The sequence below is a fragment of the Mesoplodon densirostris genome, chromosome 5 (assembly GCF_025265405.1).
Source record: "Mesoplodon densirostris isolate mMesDen1 chromosome 5, mMesDen1 primary haplotype, whole genome shotgun sequence".
NCBI lineage: Eukaryota > Metazoa > Chordata > Mammalia > Artiodactyla > Ziphiidae > Mesoplodon > Mesoplodon densirostris.
Genome location: NC_082665.1, coordinates 55,906,112 through 55,923,244, shown reverse-complemented (window position 1 = coordinate 55,923,244; position 17,133 = coordinate 55,906,112). Strand labels below are relative to the sequence as shown.

The following is a 17,133-nucleotide window of genomic DNA, read 5'->3' as shown; positions in this document are numbered from 1 at the left end:
TATTGTCTGAGTCTCTGCCAGAAGAATATGTTTAAATCTCTTCTCATTTCTAAGTAAAATATGTTAGTGCGACTTCAAGAAGTAGCAGCTCAAACTCAGACATGGCATTTAGTTAGCAAAATATCTTGTTAATCACTTTAAAGCTGAATCATATGTATTAGAATTAAGGAAAATCTTTCATTTCCCTGATATAGACGAGCAACATGGCAAGAGAAAAATATTACTGATTGAATTGACTGTCAATTTAAATCCTTAACTTTTTCAAGTTTTAAAAAAGAATGGTTTTGTTCTTGTTTGCATTTGGTTTATTTCCTCAAATTGTGTTTCACATTTCAGAAAAAAAGAGGAAAGAAAGAAAAGGAACTTCTTACTATATTGCCCTGGTCCTGACTTCTTCATTTTTCTTAAGAAACGTACTCAAGGAGCTTTCATTTTAAAGATTTCTTGACTCTGCATGGAATGTGCTGATTGTTTAGTGGCCATTCTCTAGGCCTGTGTTATACAGAAGCCTCTTAAACCGTAGCACTTTCTACTTGTCTGTAGGCACTCATGAAGTTTCATAAACAACTGTGGAAAAAGTACAATTTGAAACATTCATTTTTTTCTGCCTAAGTAGAATATATCTCTGTACAGAGGATTTTGACACTAGCTTAGAGACGCCTTAGTGTTCCTGCTTAAGGAGAGTCAACTGTGGCAAAAATGAGTTTCCTCATGTAAGACTGAGCAGTGTCTTAAAGCTTTCAGTGATGCTGAGTGTGTGTCACTGTAGTACTATGGGCTAGAGCTGCCATAACAAAATAGACTATGTAGCTTAAACAACAGAAATTTCTTTTCCCACATTTCTGAAGGCTGGAGGTCCAAGATCAAGTTGCTGGCAAACCTGAGCCTAAGACCTCTCTCCTTGGCTCGGAGGTGACCAACTTGCTGCGTCCTCACATTTTCTTTTCTCTGTGCACACCCATCCCTGTGTCTCTTTGTGTGTCCATATTTTCTCTTCTTATAAGAGAGAAAAAATCCAATCAGTCAGATTGGATTAGGACCTCCCCTAAGGGCCTCATTTAACTTAATCACCTCCTTAAAGGCCCTGTCTCCAAATTTACTCGAATTCTGAAGTACTGGGGGTTAGGGGCTTCAACATATGAATTTGGCTGGGGGGAAGAGAGGAGGGACAAAATTCAGCCATAACAGTCTCTAGTAACTTTACATGCTGGCATTCCTGTAGGATTCTGATCTGGGAGCAGAACAGAAGCCCAGGACCTAAGGATAGGAAGGAGAGGCTGGCCGCAGCATGTGGGAGCCAGGACATGGTGCTGGCAAAGGAGAGGTGCTGACTCTGGAACCAGAAAGAGTTCTTTCCTGTACATTTGCATAACTACTTCTGAAACCTCCGCCCCGTCAGTGGGGTGAGGGTGGTCACAAAAAGTGGCACCTCCCCCTGTCACCCAATGGGAAACTCTGACCACACTCTTACTCCTCTGTAGGCTGTGTGACTTGCTGCTGGCCTCAGAGATCAGAATACAGGCTCAAAGACAAATCAGTGTGGAACCTAATTCTGACTCAAGATGAATATGGGTCTGCTATTTGTGCTGATGGGCTCTATGAGTATGTCTTGTCTTATCTGCCCAGTACGAGGCCCTGTTTCATAGGGTGAGCTTAACAGGGCCTGTGTTATAACAGTTACACTGTCCTGACTCACAACCACCAAATCTTGATGGCTTAAAACCATCAAAGCTTATTTTTGCTTTGTGTCAGAGTCCAACGTGGGGTAGGATAAAGAGTGGGCCACTATCCCAAGTCACTCAAGAACCCAGGTTCCTTCCATCTTCTGATGCCAGATCATCCATGTGTGGCCACCAAGTTTGCTATAGATGGGGAAGAGAGAGCACAGGATCACACAAGTGAAAGGCTGTATGTGTGAGGCTTGGAAACACTTCTGCCTGTAGTCCATTGGTCAGAATTCAGTCACATGGTCCCAGACTTACTGCAAGAGTGCTAGGAAATGATTGCCATGGGTTCCCCACAGTTTTTCATTGTCTCTCTGAACACACATCTATTGTGTAAGCTTCTGTCACTTTGCAAAAATGATTTCAGCATGGACCTTTCATTGTTATAAAGGCATATTGAAGTAATTCAACATCACACAGCAGTTGGTTTTCTCAGCCTATCCTTGGTTGTACTCCTCCCAAACTCCTGGAGAAAGATAACCATGCTATTCTAGGGGAATTTGGTGTCACAGGCTGTTAGAGCAGGATTGCTGGCGATCAGGACTTATTCCAACCTGGGTGGCTCTTTCTTGCCGTGTTCAGACATGTTTCACCGTTGAAAGTATTTAAATATTATGCCTGTCTGAAAGTGCATCCTTCCTTCACCCTTAGCCACTCTAGGGAATCTAGACCGTCCTGGAGGGGGTCTTAGATAAGGCGAAGACTGCCCCACAGGAACCTCAAAAAGATTCTGGTGCTTTTCTTGATTTTTCCAGGAAGTTGGTCTGGGAATCTTGGTCTGTTATGGTGCACAAATGCTCACTGACCTAACCCTTCCATCTCCATGGTTTCCAAATGAAGACCCTTCAGACTCATTTTGTTAATTACACAGAATTTTTCTTGAATTTTAATTTTTCCTGATTCCTAAACAGTTGTGTGTACACAGCAGGTAACCTTTCTTAATTTGGGTGCATGATTTTTCCCCTGAATTTTATTCTAAAATTAGGAGGAAGCAGCAGTGTGCTATTGACTCCCTGCTGTCGAGTCTGGATTCTGAAGCTCGGAGCAGAATTGAGGCCACTGGGCTGAAGAGGAGCATGGAAGGGGACCTCACTGAGACGGAACTCCAGCTCAGCTGTGTCAACTGGCAGGTGTCAGAGGCAACCAAATCCCTGGGCCAGCTTCAGATCCAGATCAAGGTATTTTCAGTTGTAATGCAGGGGTGAGGCAGGGATGTCTCTGCCTATGGGAGCAAACCAAGCGGCAGGTTGTGTTGAGCAATAAACGTGAGGACAACAAATCTAATCCTTCAGGAGAGCAGGAAGATGCTTACGTTGAATTGCTGGGGCTTGTTCAGAGCGCGCATGCGTAAACGCCGGTCCCGCTGAACTGCCAGGGATCCACGTCCCCGACGCGTGTTTTCTCTCGCAGGACCTTTGGGCGCAGCTGGATGACAGCACACGCCTGAACAGTGAGCTGAAGCAGCAGTTGGCGGTGGCCGAGCTGCGCAATGCTCTTCTCCAGGCTGAAATCGAGGAGCTGAGGGCCTCGCATGAGCTGACAGAACGCGGGAGCAGGCTGGCGGAGGAAGAGCTCCTGAAAGCCACAGGAAAAAAAATCAATCTTTTCCACGCCCAGGTAGGGCCCGTAAACTCGCCATTAACCATGTCAGCTGGTGGGAGGCAATGGATCCACACTGGTTGGCCTAGGACGGTACACGGTTGCCACGTGGAGCCTTGCAGGTGGCCGGTGAGGCAGGGAGAGCCTTTGGCAGCAGAGTGGCGGTCTCGCCCTTCATTCATCCCCAAATGCATTGGTTCCCTAGGGCTGCAGCAGCCAAATTCCCAAACTGATTACAGAAATGTAATCTCTCACAGCTCTAAAGGCTAGAAGTCTGAAATCAAGGCATTGGCAGGGTCGTGCACCCTCTGAATCTTGCAGGGAGTCCTTCCTTGCATGTTCCCAGCTTCTGGTGGTTTGTTGGCAATCATTGGTGTTCCTTAGCTTATAGATGCGTCACTCCAATTCACCTCCTTCACATGGCATTTTCTCTGTGTCTTAACATCATCTTCCCTCTGTATCTGTCATTGTCCAAATTTCCAAATTTTTATGAGGACATCAGTCATATTAGATTCGGACCCACTCTAATGACCTCATTTTAACTTGACTACCTCTCTAAAGACCCTATTTCCAAGTAAGGTCACATTCCGAGGATTGGGGGTTAGGACTTCAACATATGTTTTTGGGGGGAGGGACACAATTTGACCCCAAACCCTAAGCCCTGCCAGAAGAATGAACTGTCAGGGCACTCATAGCTAGGATGCTGGGGAGAGAGAGAGGAACATTCGCTAGTGTTCCAGAATCATTTCCCTGCTCCTCCTGTTCCTGCTAAGCCATGCATTCCCTGAGCATCCCAGGATTCGAAAAAAAATGCTCCTGCCTCAGAGCCAGGAGATTTCAAACAATTCTGAGTGGCTGCTGACAGATATGATGAACTGTCAGGACTCTGGCTTCTCATGGAAGGTTATGTAAGTGACACAAAGCAAGAATTCTTAAATCGTTGCCATTCTCATGTAATCAGGAGAAGCCATAGTGGCTAGGACAAAAGCTCGATAAATGTTTTTAGGGCACCCACCATAAGCTGAACAGGTATGCATGGTATAGACAGATGCAAAATATCTCCATCGTCCTAAACATGTGGAGATCTAAGTTAACAAACTGCAGTGCACTGCTGGGATTGTAGTGATAAAGCAAGTACACCCCTACAGAAAGCCTTCCCTGATGATCCTAGACTTAGGTAGATGCACAGTATGCTTAATCTGAGTCATGAAGGACATGGAAGAAGTCAGCCAAGTAGAGAGAAAAGTCAAGGGCAGAGGCTTGGGGAAAAGAGGGAATTTAGGATTCTAAGGAAAATTGATACACTTACTATAGCATACGGTCGGGGGTAGGAGAGATCAGCAGAGTTGATGCTAAGGGAGAGGCAGGTAGAGCAGGTCACCAGGGATCTTGATTTTGAGACTGATGGAGTTTGAATTCTATCATGCAGCTAATGGGGGTCTGCTGAAGAATTGTGAGTAACTGGGAGGGAAGTTATTAGATTTGCCTTTTAGGAAGTTTACTCTGGTGATTTTTGTGAAGGATGGATTAATGCAACTAGGGACAGATGTGCCGTGCTCTAGGATATTTAGAAACATCTGTGGGATCATTTTGGTTGCCATAGAGACTGGGAAGTACCACTGACATTTAGTGGGCAAGGTCCAAAGATACTAATGCTCCTGCAAGACACAGGATAATTCAACATCCCAAAGAATTGCCCCTCCTAGAATGCCAACTGTGACCCCACTGAGAAACACTGGATAAAAGGAAGTATTAATATAAACCAAAGATGTACCTGCTGGAAGGCACTGCGTTTAGTTTGTGCCTACAGTTTGTGCCCATGTGCATGACACGATCCTATTAGGATACCATGTGGTATAAAATAAATAGGCTATACGTTATGCATAATTCCCAACAGGCTAACTTACTTCAATATTTTCTTTATCTCTCAAGAAAACTTAACTAAATACAATGAGTGGGAATCTTATAAAGTAGAATATTGAATTTTTAAGAAGTAAATCATTCACTATCTGTAGTACTTAATATCTATTGGTAACAAATTATTTGCCATGCATGTTATAACTGATGATATACCAGCGGGTCCCAATATGATGAAAAACCACTAGCCTAGAGAGAGATAAGGACATCAACCAGAGCAAAAGCAGACATAGAGAGGAGGAGATAGATTTGAAAAAAAAGAAAGAAAATTAGGTAATAGACCTGATCTCCAGAGCAGAGTTTCTGAAACTTTACACATATAAGAGAAACTAACACAAAAATGCACATTCTCAGGCCTCACCCCAGACCCACTGAATCAGAATCTCTGCAGTAGGAGGAATCAAATGCGTTTTCAGTGATGCTGCCAGTGCAGAAACTACCCTTGAGCAGCTCTGGTCTAGGTGACCTGTGGCTCACAAAGGACTTCTCCCCCACCTTAGCCATTGGTGGCCCCCTTGCAGTTACTGGAACACCGTCAACCTTCTGATTGACATACAATGAGTATTTTCTAGAATCTTCTGCATCCCCAGATTTCTAGCCTAGAAGAAACATATGAGGCCAAACTTATCCTTGTCTAATTACATGTGTCCTTTTTCAAACCTGAGCTGTGACAATCTAGATTGCTCTTCTGCACAGTACTCCCTCACCCCCTGCTTCCCAAACGGAACCAATCATTCAGCCTGAAAAGATTTTAACCATCAACTCCCTAGCAGATTTTAAATGATTCTATATATAAACGAATCACCATTTATATTGCACCTTTCTTTACTAAGAAAGAATTTCTGTGTAGTTATGTGCAGTGAGCATCCCAGCATACTCCAGGAAATACCCTCATCCCTCCAGGCCACATCCATGGCAGTGGGAGGCCTGAGGCACACAGAGCCTGGCTCTCCATAAGGACAGAGGAAGCAACCTTGATGAAGATGCTTCACGCCATCAAGGAAGTAGGGTAGAACCTATGAGGCTGGAATATCTTTCTTCCTATTTCCAAAGGCTTAATCTTACCACTGAGAGAGGCACTAGCTAGAGGAAAAGTGAATGAACAGAAGAGAAATTAAAAATAGGAAGGCTATGCCTTTTAAATCCATTCTCTATGCTAAGATTTCACACCCTCAGAAAAACTGTGCTACAAACACAGACCAAAAAGGAGTTTCAGCCTGTAATGTCACAACCCAGGAAGGAAAGAATTACAGCAGCATCAGCCAAAGAACACAAAGAATCCTCCAGTGTAATGGAGGTTTCTCAGGCCTGGAGGATGAGGCTCATCTAAATTGCTTTTCCCACCCCCTCCCTGCAAAATTAATAGAAGCAGAGGTAGATAATGAGGAAGATTTTCTTCCCCTGGAGCAGCATGCAGGAAACTGATTTTTATTCCCCAAACCCCTGCTTTCCACATGTCTGCTTTTGACCCTGACTTCTACTCTGGGACACTTCCTTCTTCCCCCATCAAAGAGCAAAAGGCAGAGAAACATATTCCTCAACCAGCTGAAAACCAAACACATGTTTGGGGCTTGTAGGTTGTCTGGGTCCATTTCTCCTTTCTGACTCAGGCTGTCATCTCTCCAGTACTAAACCTCTAATGGATGAAATCCCTTGCATTCAAGTCTAACGTGGTCTCCTGGGCCTGGAAGTATTGCTTCATGAGTACGGCCGAGGAGAGGAAAACACGCTCCTGGCCAGAGCCCCTCCCATTTCATGTCCTGAACAGACCAGCTTGCGTCTGCACCACTGATCTGAACTTGCCTGATGAGGATGCTGCTTTTCCTTAGAACACGAGTCTCCTCAGCCAGAAGAAGAAACTGGAGGTTGATGTTGCCAGGATGCAGAAGGAAGCTGAAGAGGCGATGCAAGGGTGTCAAAGTGCAGAAGAGAAGGCCAAGAAGGCAGCCACCCACCGAGGTGGGTCCATTGACTGCCTGCTTACTCCTGTCTTTCAGAGTTGATGGGAGCAGTAGCCAAGGGGCAGGGGCAGAGCTGCAGACAAATAGGATTCCATTGATTCTCCATATAGCTAGGGGGAGGTTAGCTGACCCCTCTGCCTCTGTCCCCATGTTGAAAAATTAGGCCAACTGGCTCCTTCCTTCCACCCTGTCCACACAATGTAAAGGAGCAGCTGAATTGCCATAGGCAAAATCGTATGAAACCAAGAGATTTTTTAAAAAGTTAATCTACTTTCCACTTGCGAATCAATATGTCTAGTGTCTAGAAACAATTCCTCTTGTGTTTCCTTACCCATAGCTATTTTTCCTAGGGTCTGTAATAGCTTTATGATGATCTGCAAAGAATGCTTATTTCACTTATTTTTAAAATTATTTATTTATTTATTTATTTATTTATTTTTGGCTGCGTTGAGTCTTCATTGCTGCGCACGGGCTTCTCATCGCAGTGGCTTCTCTTGTTGCAGAGCACGGGTTCTAGGCATGCGAGCTTCAGTAGTTGTGGCTCACGGGCTGCAGAGCGCAGGCTCAGTTGTTGTGGCACATGGGCTTAGTTGCTCCACAGCATGTGGGATCTTCCCGGACCAGGGCTTGAACCCATGTCCCCTGTATTGGCAGGTGGATTCTTAACCACTGCGCCACCAGGGAAGTCCCTATTTCACTTATTTTTTTACAGCCCATACTGTTGCTTCAGTAACAGAGTCAGGTTGGTGAAGAAGGACTTCAGGATTGGTGTACCTTCTTTATCTGCAAGTTTAAAATTGTTGATAGTGGTGCTTTTCCTGAATGAGACTAAGCTCAGGGTTGGCTGCCAGCCTTGACTGTACCTTTGTGGGAACTGGAAAAATACACCCACTGGACCCCCACTGTGGGTAGATGCAGACTTCTCTCAAAAGGCATGGCAAGCAGAAGGCAATACTCAGCAAAAAAAAAAAAAAAAAAAAAAAAAATGTCATGGAGGAGGGAGGTGAGAAGTCTGTGTGTGAAGAACCCAGCCTTGCAAGTGCCAGTGCTTGCTGAGCAGAGCCTGGGCTTGATTTCAGCCTCCACCCACTCCATCCCCATCAGGTGGTTCTGTATAGTCCATCAGACACACACATGCAGCAGCCCTGACCTTGCCCTGTGAATGAAAACTGATCCTCTTGCTAAAATGTATATGGGAATCGAGGAGACAAGAATATTCAATTAGATTTTACATTAGTCATTTTAAAATTCAAAAGGAGGGAAAAGCTTACTGAGTTATTTAGCATTTGGGGAGCTAAACAAAACTTTTGCACCAAATCCTAGTTACCAGATCACTGTAGAATCCAGAAGAATGGGGAAGCATGCCTAGCACTCAGCCGTTTTGTATCAAAGCAGACACTTTCTGATGGAAAAGAGGTGTGTGAAAGCTTAAAAGCGTTTGGCCAAGGAAAAAATAATATGCTTAATATTCATGAAAATCCACATAGATAGAAAGGAATAAAAAGAGCTTTTACTCCTGCTTGGTAGGTATATGCAGTCACACGTTAGGAAGACTATCTGCATAACCTCACCTTTATAAGATTTCCTTGACAATGTTGAAAAGAACTCACTATCTCTTTCCTCGCTTTAATTCTCCAGTAGTTCAGCTGTGAGTTCCAACCCCACATAGCGGAACCCAGTTACCTCCGTCATTCATTCTTTGCCCCCACCATCTACACAGACGTCTCACACTTAAATTATACAGATGGTTGGTAACCTGATAGACAAACTTTGTCTGGGAGGGCAGTGTTCTTACATTAAAGGCACTGAGAGAGTCATGAAACGGTTCTTAATAATTGCAGCAAGACACCAAGCCCTTAGTATACATAGCCAAAGCCAAGAGTGGGCTTCACAAGAATTAACCCTCCTCGTGCCAGCTTACTGGCACCGAGAGCCTCAGTTGCTACCAAATTCCTAGAGCCTAAATTTGTTTGCAGTTGCGAGTCACAGGATTATAGAAGTGAGACGTGAGAAAGGTTCTCACAGGCACTCCACACGTTTCCTGGTGCGTGATGTTACAGGACGTGTCCTGGTGCTTTGCTCAGTTAAAAGCTGTGCCTTCAGTTGGTCATCTTTCTTTCAGTACAGGTGTTGTATAATAATATTCACATGGTGTTTCATCTCTGGTCTGTTTCCACCACCCCTCACCCTAATCTCCAGTAGCTGCTGCTGCTATCGTGATTGCCTTATGGTTAACAAACTCGAGGGCCATAGAGGTTAGGGAGAGCATGGTGGGAAGAGATTAAGTACACAAAGGCAAGGCATGGCACCTAGTCACATCAGGAACAGAAGACTGTGGGTAGAAATGTTAAGCTTGATTGGCTGCTGGACTGTCTCAGTCCCTTTCCTTCTTTTCTAGGTAGCAAACATGTCAGAAGAACTGAAGCCAAGGGGCAAGATACCAATGCCCACTTGGAGAGGATGAGAAAGAACATGGAGCAGACAGAGACTTACAGGAGAGGCTGGATGATGCTGAGCAGACTGCCATGATAGGGAATAGAAAGCAAAGCCAGAAACTCGAATCCAGGGTAGGAGTTTGCCTGCATAATCATGGGGTCTTGACACCTCCCACTTCGAAGCCTTATTGTCCCGTAATATCACACCAGATAGTCCCTACCTCCTGCCTCACTTTTGCTTGTAACATGTTCAGATCTTTGACAGTGTCAGAGCTCAGTATATTCTTTCATTCTTCTTGACTTTGGGCCACTAAATAGGACTTTTCTTGGACTGGGTGCAATCCGCCATCCTGCTAAGTGACAGTGAGGTTCCACCCACTCACCTGCCCCAGCTCTAGGGCCCTCCACAGCCAGGGAGACCAACTGTTTCCAAACACACCCTCACAGTCTTGCTTCTGTGCCTTTGCTCCTGTTATTTCCTCTGTGGAGAATGCCCGTTTCCTAACAGCCAGAGAAAGGGGAGGGAAATAACTAAATCAAGGATCAAAAAAGACTTAGTGAAAATATAGTAAGGCCTGACAGAAATGATGTAGTACCTGCCTCCAGGGAGCTCAAAAATAAATAGGAAGACCTAGTTTGAAAATAGGATTTTTAAAATTATTGAATCAATTTCAGTGACACCGTATAGGTCATGTGACAAATGCTATAAGGATGGAAAGAATATTACACTGGGATTTCATGGTTCAGAAGGGCCCCAGAAAAATAACGTATTGCCTTTGCACATGTATGGTTTATCTGTATAATGGAATACCAGTGCACATTTACGGTACATCCATATCATCACACTGATTAGAAAGGAGTGAGGAAGAGCTCTGTAATGTCCCGGAGATCATGGCTAGTGGTATAATGATGAAAAAAGGTACAGGCGATGTTGAGAGTATACAAACTTCTGTGCAAGAAAGAGGGGAAATATGAAGACATGCACACGTGCTTGTATTTTCAAAAAGAATTGGTGACAGAATAAAACAAGGACTAATAAAAACAGTTACTCATAGGAGGAGAACACAGAGATAAAAGCTAGACCTTCTGAATGCAACTTGTGTAGTTGGTGTGATTGCAAAATCATATGAAACACACCCTCCCCCTTCAACCCCCTACCCCGTGTGCTGCTTTATGTCTCTCCATACCACTTATCACCATCTAACGTAGTCTCTATTTTACTTTGTTTCGTTTGTGTGTTTCCCTTCCTTAGAATGGATGCTTATAGAGGGGAGAGATTTTTGTCTGTTTTGTTCCCTGCTGTATCCCTGGCCCTGGTGTCTGGTGCAGAGTAGGCAACAAATATTTGTTGACTGAATATTATGTTAACCTCGGTTGTATAACTCTGTAAGGCTGCAGGCCAGCTGTTCATCTGCACTACAGCTCTCCCACAAAGCAGGGCTATGGGGCTGTGGGTGACATATGTGTGACAAAAACTCAGAGTCTGATTTCTTTAGAGCGTCAGAGCTTAACATGGAGAAAGAAGCTTAAGATGAGGCAGTATATTGGCTGAATCCTTCAAGAGTGCTATATATAGCTTATTCTCTCTATATACTTACGTACATTTGTAATACATACGTGTGTGTAATTTTGTAATCCAAGAGGGGAAGTTTATCACCTCTGCATGGATTAGCCTTTCACATCCTTGAGTCTAAACAGCCCTTTTATGAGCTCACGTCGTTCAGCCAGCTCACTTTTGGCAAGGTGGTTTTCCCAGAGAGTTTGCCCTGTTTCACCACGGCCAGAATGAGAGTGCACCCGTCTTCCCTGATGGTGTCACTATTTCAAATGATCCTGCCGACAGGCAAATGCAATGCCCGCCTGGCTTGCTGGCTGCCCGCCTGTCATCTGAGACCGTGGTTTGCTTGCAGGTCCGTGAACTGGATGGTGAACTGGAAAGCGAAGTCTGACGCATCGCGGAGGCCCAGAGGGGACCCCGCAGGTTTGGGCGATGCATCAAAGAGCTGACCCACCAGGTACTCCAGAAAGCCACTCCCTGTTCGCCTGGCTGCGCTCTACCCTGGGCAGATGTGCTCCTTCAAGTCTGAAACGACCCCCTAGGTCTCCTGTAGTTCTCTCTCCATCTTTGCTCTCCTTCAGCGGGAGACATCAACCTTCCCTTCCAGGGCTCCTGTGCTATTATTGGTTTGGGATAGTCCCTTTTCAGAGCTCTCAGGAAGCAAAATGTGAGCAGCAAGTTGCAATTAGAAGTGAAAAGCTATTTATACTGTCCTTGTTTTTTCGCACATAATGCCTGCAGCACTTTCAGAAAGACGTCTTCCTGTGAGAGGCTGAGTGAGAACAATGTGTAAATGAAGTGACTGGCAGAGACGGGGAAGGGGGGCGACTCAGCCATCAGGTTGCATGGGACGCTAGCTAAATTGGAGCAGGTGACATTTCCACTCTTGTTTTCTGGCCTCATGAACACTCCAGGCCACCGAGGACTCTGGTGCTGGTGCCAGGTGGAAACACAGCAAATGCTGAGAGGCCCCTGCAGCTTTCTGACTGCTTCCCTGTGGACTAGCCTTGGTCTAAGCAAATAACTGAAAAAAAGCGGGCAGACTTCTTACCAGTAACTAATGTATTGCCAAAATAGCAACGTACTCCTTCACTTGTGTTTTCATATTCTAGCCTTTCTTCCCTTTTCTTCAAATGGAGAAGACCAGAGATTCCATGGTAGCAGAGGCACAGTCTTGCTCACCACTCTGGGCCCAGCACCTTCCTAGCACAGAGTAAGTGCACGTGTTTCAGTTGTTAAACACAGATGCCAAAGGTCACTTTCTAGCCCTCTCCGCTGCACAGTACAGCTTGTTCCAATGAAAAGGCAAACTCATCCTAGGTGCCTGCTTTACAGCAACGTGGACAGCACTCACGGAAGATCTGCTGGTCCCTGAGGTTGAGTTGGTGTCAAAGGCATCAATGTCTTCCTTCCTTGCAGTAGGAAGGATAGTGTTGATAAGAAAGCAGAACGCTTCAGAAGCATCATCTTGGGCTAATTAAGATGAAATGAAGTGAGCTATTTGCACAGTTCTTCTTTGCTGAATAAGTGGTTCTTTTCTAAGGCGAGTCAGTCTGACACTGGGGAATGCGCCCATGGAATGTGTGGCTGAGGAAGTAAACACCTGGGGAACGTGAAAGGTGTGCTATTCTACTCCTTTTTTGAGCAAGGATAAGAAGACATGAGGAAGCAAAATGCTGCTTGTTAATTATGTCTGGCTCTTTCTTTCTATTTTCCTATGGATTATTCTTACAGTTTTCTTCTGTAAACAGGTTCATCATACAACAATACACCAAAGCTATACTTTCTTTGGTTTCTGTTGTCCCAAGGAATACAGTCTTATTCTATTGTATTTTTATCTTTGTTTCTTGGTAGCAGTAATCTTAGTGTTTCCCTTGTACTAGTATGGTGGTGTATTTCTTAATTTCTTCCAAGTGTCTGCCCAATGTTTAGAGTATATCTATTCAATTATGCAGTGATTTTCTGCCATCAAGTCAGATAATACCTATTGAGTACCTTTTTTTTTTTTCTTTTTTGCGGTACGCGGGCCTCTCACTGTTGTGGCCTCTCCCATTGCGGAGCACAGGCTCCGGACGCGCAGGCTCAGCGGCCATGGCTCACGGGCCCAGCCGCTCTGCGGCATGTGGGATCTTCCCAGACCGGGGCACAAACCCATGTCCCCTGCATCGGCAGGCGGACTCTCAACCACTGCGCCACCAGGGAAGCCCCTTGAGTACCTGTTTATGCAAGATAACAGGCTAGACCCTGTCAGTTTAAAGTGACATTACAGAGCTCTCCATGTTCTTTGATATCAATGCCTGGTTTTGAAATGTTCAAGGTAGATGTAGAGTCAACTCGATCTGTTCTCCTTTAACATCAAAATAACCATCAGGACTATGAGGCGGGGTGTTTTGTGATAGTACATTGTAGATGCCATTATGAAATGTCATTTTGAAAGGGCCATAAATATGGTTTTCCTTTCCTAGGAAAAATCCTCCAGGAAGATCATACTGTATTGGAAGAGGGAATCAAGTGTCACTCCATCCACAATAGTTCTATGGCCAGTCCCCACTGAGCATTTATCTTCCCCAGTATGTCCCTCTAGCATCTGGAAATTCATCCTATCTTCCTCTCTCCAGTGTCTAAAAAGGTACGCTCTAAAGCAGGACATAGGATTAGGAACCTGTGCTCGTTATAGAAGGTAAAGACAGTTTTCCTCCCCTCCTCCCACCTCTCCATCCACCTGCTCCATGTTACCTTTGTCTGCTTCCTATATTCAGGGATCTGTATGTAGATGTTATTTAATCCTTACCAATCTAAATATGGATATAGTATCTTCATTTCTAGGGATAAGAAAACAACATTTAGTCTTGGGTGTGTTCTCCAGGAAACAGATGCCAGGATGGAGTTAAAGTACAAGAGATTTATTGAAGGTAACACCTGGGAAAGATAAAGGGGAGAGCAAGCAGGCTGAGGCAGAGGAAGCTTTCAGAGCACCTTGCGAGTCTGACACCTGTGAAAGGAAAGGGTGAAGGAAGGAGGATGGGCTAGAAGGAGCCTCCGGTTGCAGTGCACCCCTGGGCACTCTCCAGCACATAGATTGCTGTAAGAAGTCCCATGCTGGGCAAAAATGCCGGATCCTGATAACTTGGCTGTGCCCCACTATCAGCTGGGGGCTGCTTGGGGAGTGTGTGGTCTCAGTATAAGTGCTACAGCAGATCCCAAAGGCACTGCAGTTGGAGGGTTTCAGGTCCCTGCACTCCTCACAGCTGAATGGCAGGTTGTTTTCTTGAAGGGAAATCTGAGCCCTGCACAGCTATGGCAACCACAGTTACTTAATGCCTTGGTGGGAGCTGAGATGTGAACCTAAACCTAACAAAGGCTTTGCCTCCCCACCTGGGGGGAACATCAATATCAGCAGACACCTAGCCTTTTTCAGTTTTCTTCTGTGTGGCCTCCTTTACCATATACTAAATTTACTCACCTGAGTAAATTGGTTTTAAGCAGTTAAACCTCTATTGGGTTTGGAATTCCCTATGACCACATAATTCTGTGAGTCTTCAAGTTTCTTAAACCTGAGAGGTAGAGAGCTAGGCAGATTAAAACAAAGAGGGATTTTATCTAGAAAGTAGATATCTCATTTCCCCAATCCGGTTATTTCTTATATATTGGCCCCTGCCTTAGGAAGTTTAAAATTAGTAATTAATTATCTACTGTCAGATTGTACTTTAAGGTGGGAGTGGGGGAGGAGTGCTCTAGGCAACATGAAGAGTTGGTTAAACCAAACTCTCCTTCCTCCCTCCCTTCCTTCATATATATATATATATATAAAACAGATAACTTTGTATCACTTCGGAGTATACAACTTAATGATTTGATATATGTTTACATTGCAATATGATTATTACAACAAGTTTAGTTAATACCCATCACCCCACATAGTTGCAATTTTTTTTCTTGTGATGAGAACTCTTAAGATCTATTCTCTTAGCAACTTTCAAATATACAATATAGCATTGTTAACTATCGTCACCATGCTCTATATTATATTCCCAGGACTTATTCATCCTATAACTAGAAGTTTGTACCTTTTGACCACAATCACCCATTTCCCCCACCCCCCAATCACCCCCTCTGGCAGCCCCTAATCTGTTCTCATATTTATGTGAGTTCAGTTTCTTAGACTCCACATATAGATGAGATAATATAGTCTTTCTCTGACTGATTTATTTCACCTATTATAATGCCTTCAATCCATGTTGTCACAAATGACAGGGTTTCCGTCTTTTTTATGGCTGAGTAATATTCCAGTGTGTGTGTGTGTGTACACACACCACATCTTCTTTTTCTGTTCATCTGTTGATGGATACTTAGATTGCTTCCATATTTTGGCTACTGTAAATACTGTTGCCATGAACATGGGGGTGAAGATATCTTTTTGAGATAGTGATTTCATTTCCTGCAGATAAATACCTATAAGAGGAATTGCTGGGTCATATGGTAGTTCTATTTTTACTTTTTTTGAGGAAACTCAATACTACTTTTCACAGTGGCTACACCAATTTGCATTCCTACCAAAAGTGTACAAGGACTCCTTTTCTTCACATTCTCACCAACACTTGTTATTTCTTATTTTTTTGATGACAGCCATTCTAACTAGTGTGAGATGATATCTCATTGTGGTCTTCATTTGCATTTCCCTGATGATTAGTGATGTTGAGTACCTTTTGATGAACCTGTTGGCCATTTGTATGTTTTCTTTGGAAAATTGTCTACTCAGATCATCTATCCATTTTTTTTTTACATCTTTATTGGAGTATAATTGCTTTACAATGGTGTGTTAGTTTCTGCTTTTTAACAAAGTGAATCAGTTACACATATACATATGTTCCCATATCACTTCTCTCTTGAGTCTCCCTCCCACCCTCCCTATCCCACCCCTCTGGGTGGTCACAAAGCACCGAGCTGATGTCCCTGTGCTATGCAGCTGCTTCCCACTAGCTATCTATTTTACATTTGGTAGTGTATATATGTCCATGCCACTCTCTCACTTTGTCACCGCTTACCCTGCCCCCTCCCCATATGCTCAAGTCCATTCTCTAGTAGGTCTGTGTCTTTATTCCTGTCTTACCCCTAGGTTCTTCATGACATTTATTATTTCTTAAATTCCATATATATGTGTTAGCATGTGGTATTTGTCTTTCTCTTTCTGACTTACTTCACTCTGTATGACAGACTCTAGGTCCATCCAACTCATTACAAATAGCTCAGTTTCATTTCTTTTTATAGCTGAGAAATATTCCATTGTATATATGTACCACATCTTCTTTGTCCATTCATCTGTTGATGGACACTTAGGTTGTTTCCATTTCCTGGCTATTGTAAACAGAGCTGCAATGAACATTTTGGTACATGACTCTTTTTGAATTATGGTTTTCTCAGGGTACATGCCCAGTAGTGGGATTGCTGGGTCATATGGTAGTTCTATTTTTCAGTTTTTAAGGAACCTCCATACTGCTCTCCATAGTGGCTGTATCAATTTACATTCTCACCAACAGTGCAAGAGGGTTCCCTTTTCTCCACACCCTCTCCAGCATTTATTGTTTGTAGATTTTTTGATGATGGCCATTCTGACTGGTGTGAGGTGATATCTCATTGTAGTTTTGATTTGCATTTCTCTAATGATTAATGATGTTGAGCATTCTTTCATGTATTTGTTGGCAGTCTGTATATCTTCTTTGGAGAAATGTCTATTTAGGTCTTCTGCCCATTTTTGGATTGGGTTGATTGTTTTTATGTTATTGAGCTGCATGAGCTGCTTGTAAATTTTGGAGATTAATCCTTTATCAGTTGCTTCATTTGCAAATATTTGCTTCCATTCTGAGGGTTGTCTTTAGGTCTTGTTTATGGTTTCCTTTTCTGTGCAAAAGCTTTGCAGTTCCATTAGGTCCCATTTGTTT

The 17,133-nt window shown here is 43.8% G+C and overlaps 1 protein-coding gene across 1 annotated transcript in view; it reads left to right on the top strand.

Moving 5' to 3' along the window:
* The window catches only part of MYH15 (myosin heavy chain 15), a 182,184-nt gene that overhangs the window by 148,289 nt on the left and 16,762 nt on the right, over nt 1-17,133 (top strand). Inside the window, 7 exon segments of the mRNA XM_060098804.1 lie at nt 2,710-2,902; nt 3,135-3,341; nt 7,070-7,199; nt 9,604-9,626; nt 9,629-9,683; nt 9,686-9,768; nt 11,547-11,651. Of these exon segments, the coding sequence (XP_059954787.1) occupies nt 2,710-2,902; nt 3,135-3,341; nt 7,070-7,199; nt 9,604-9,626; nt 9,629-9,683; nt 9,686-9,768; nt 11,547-11,651 (796 nt within the window).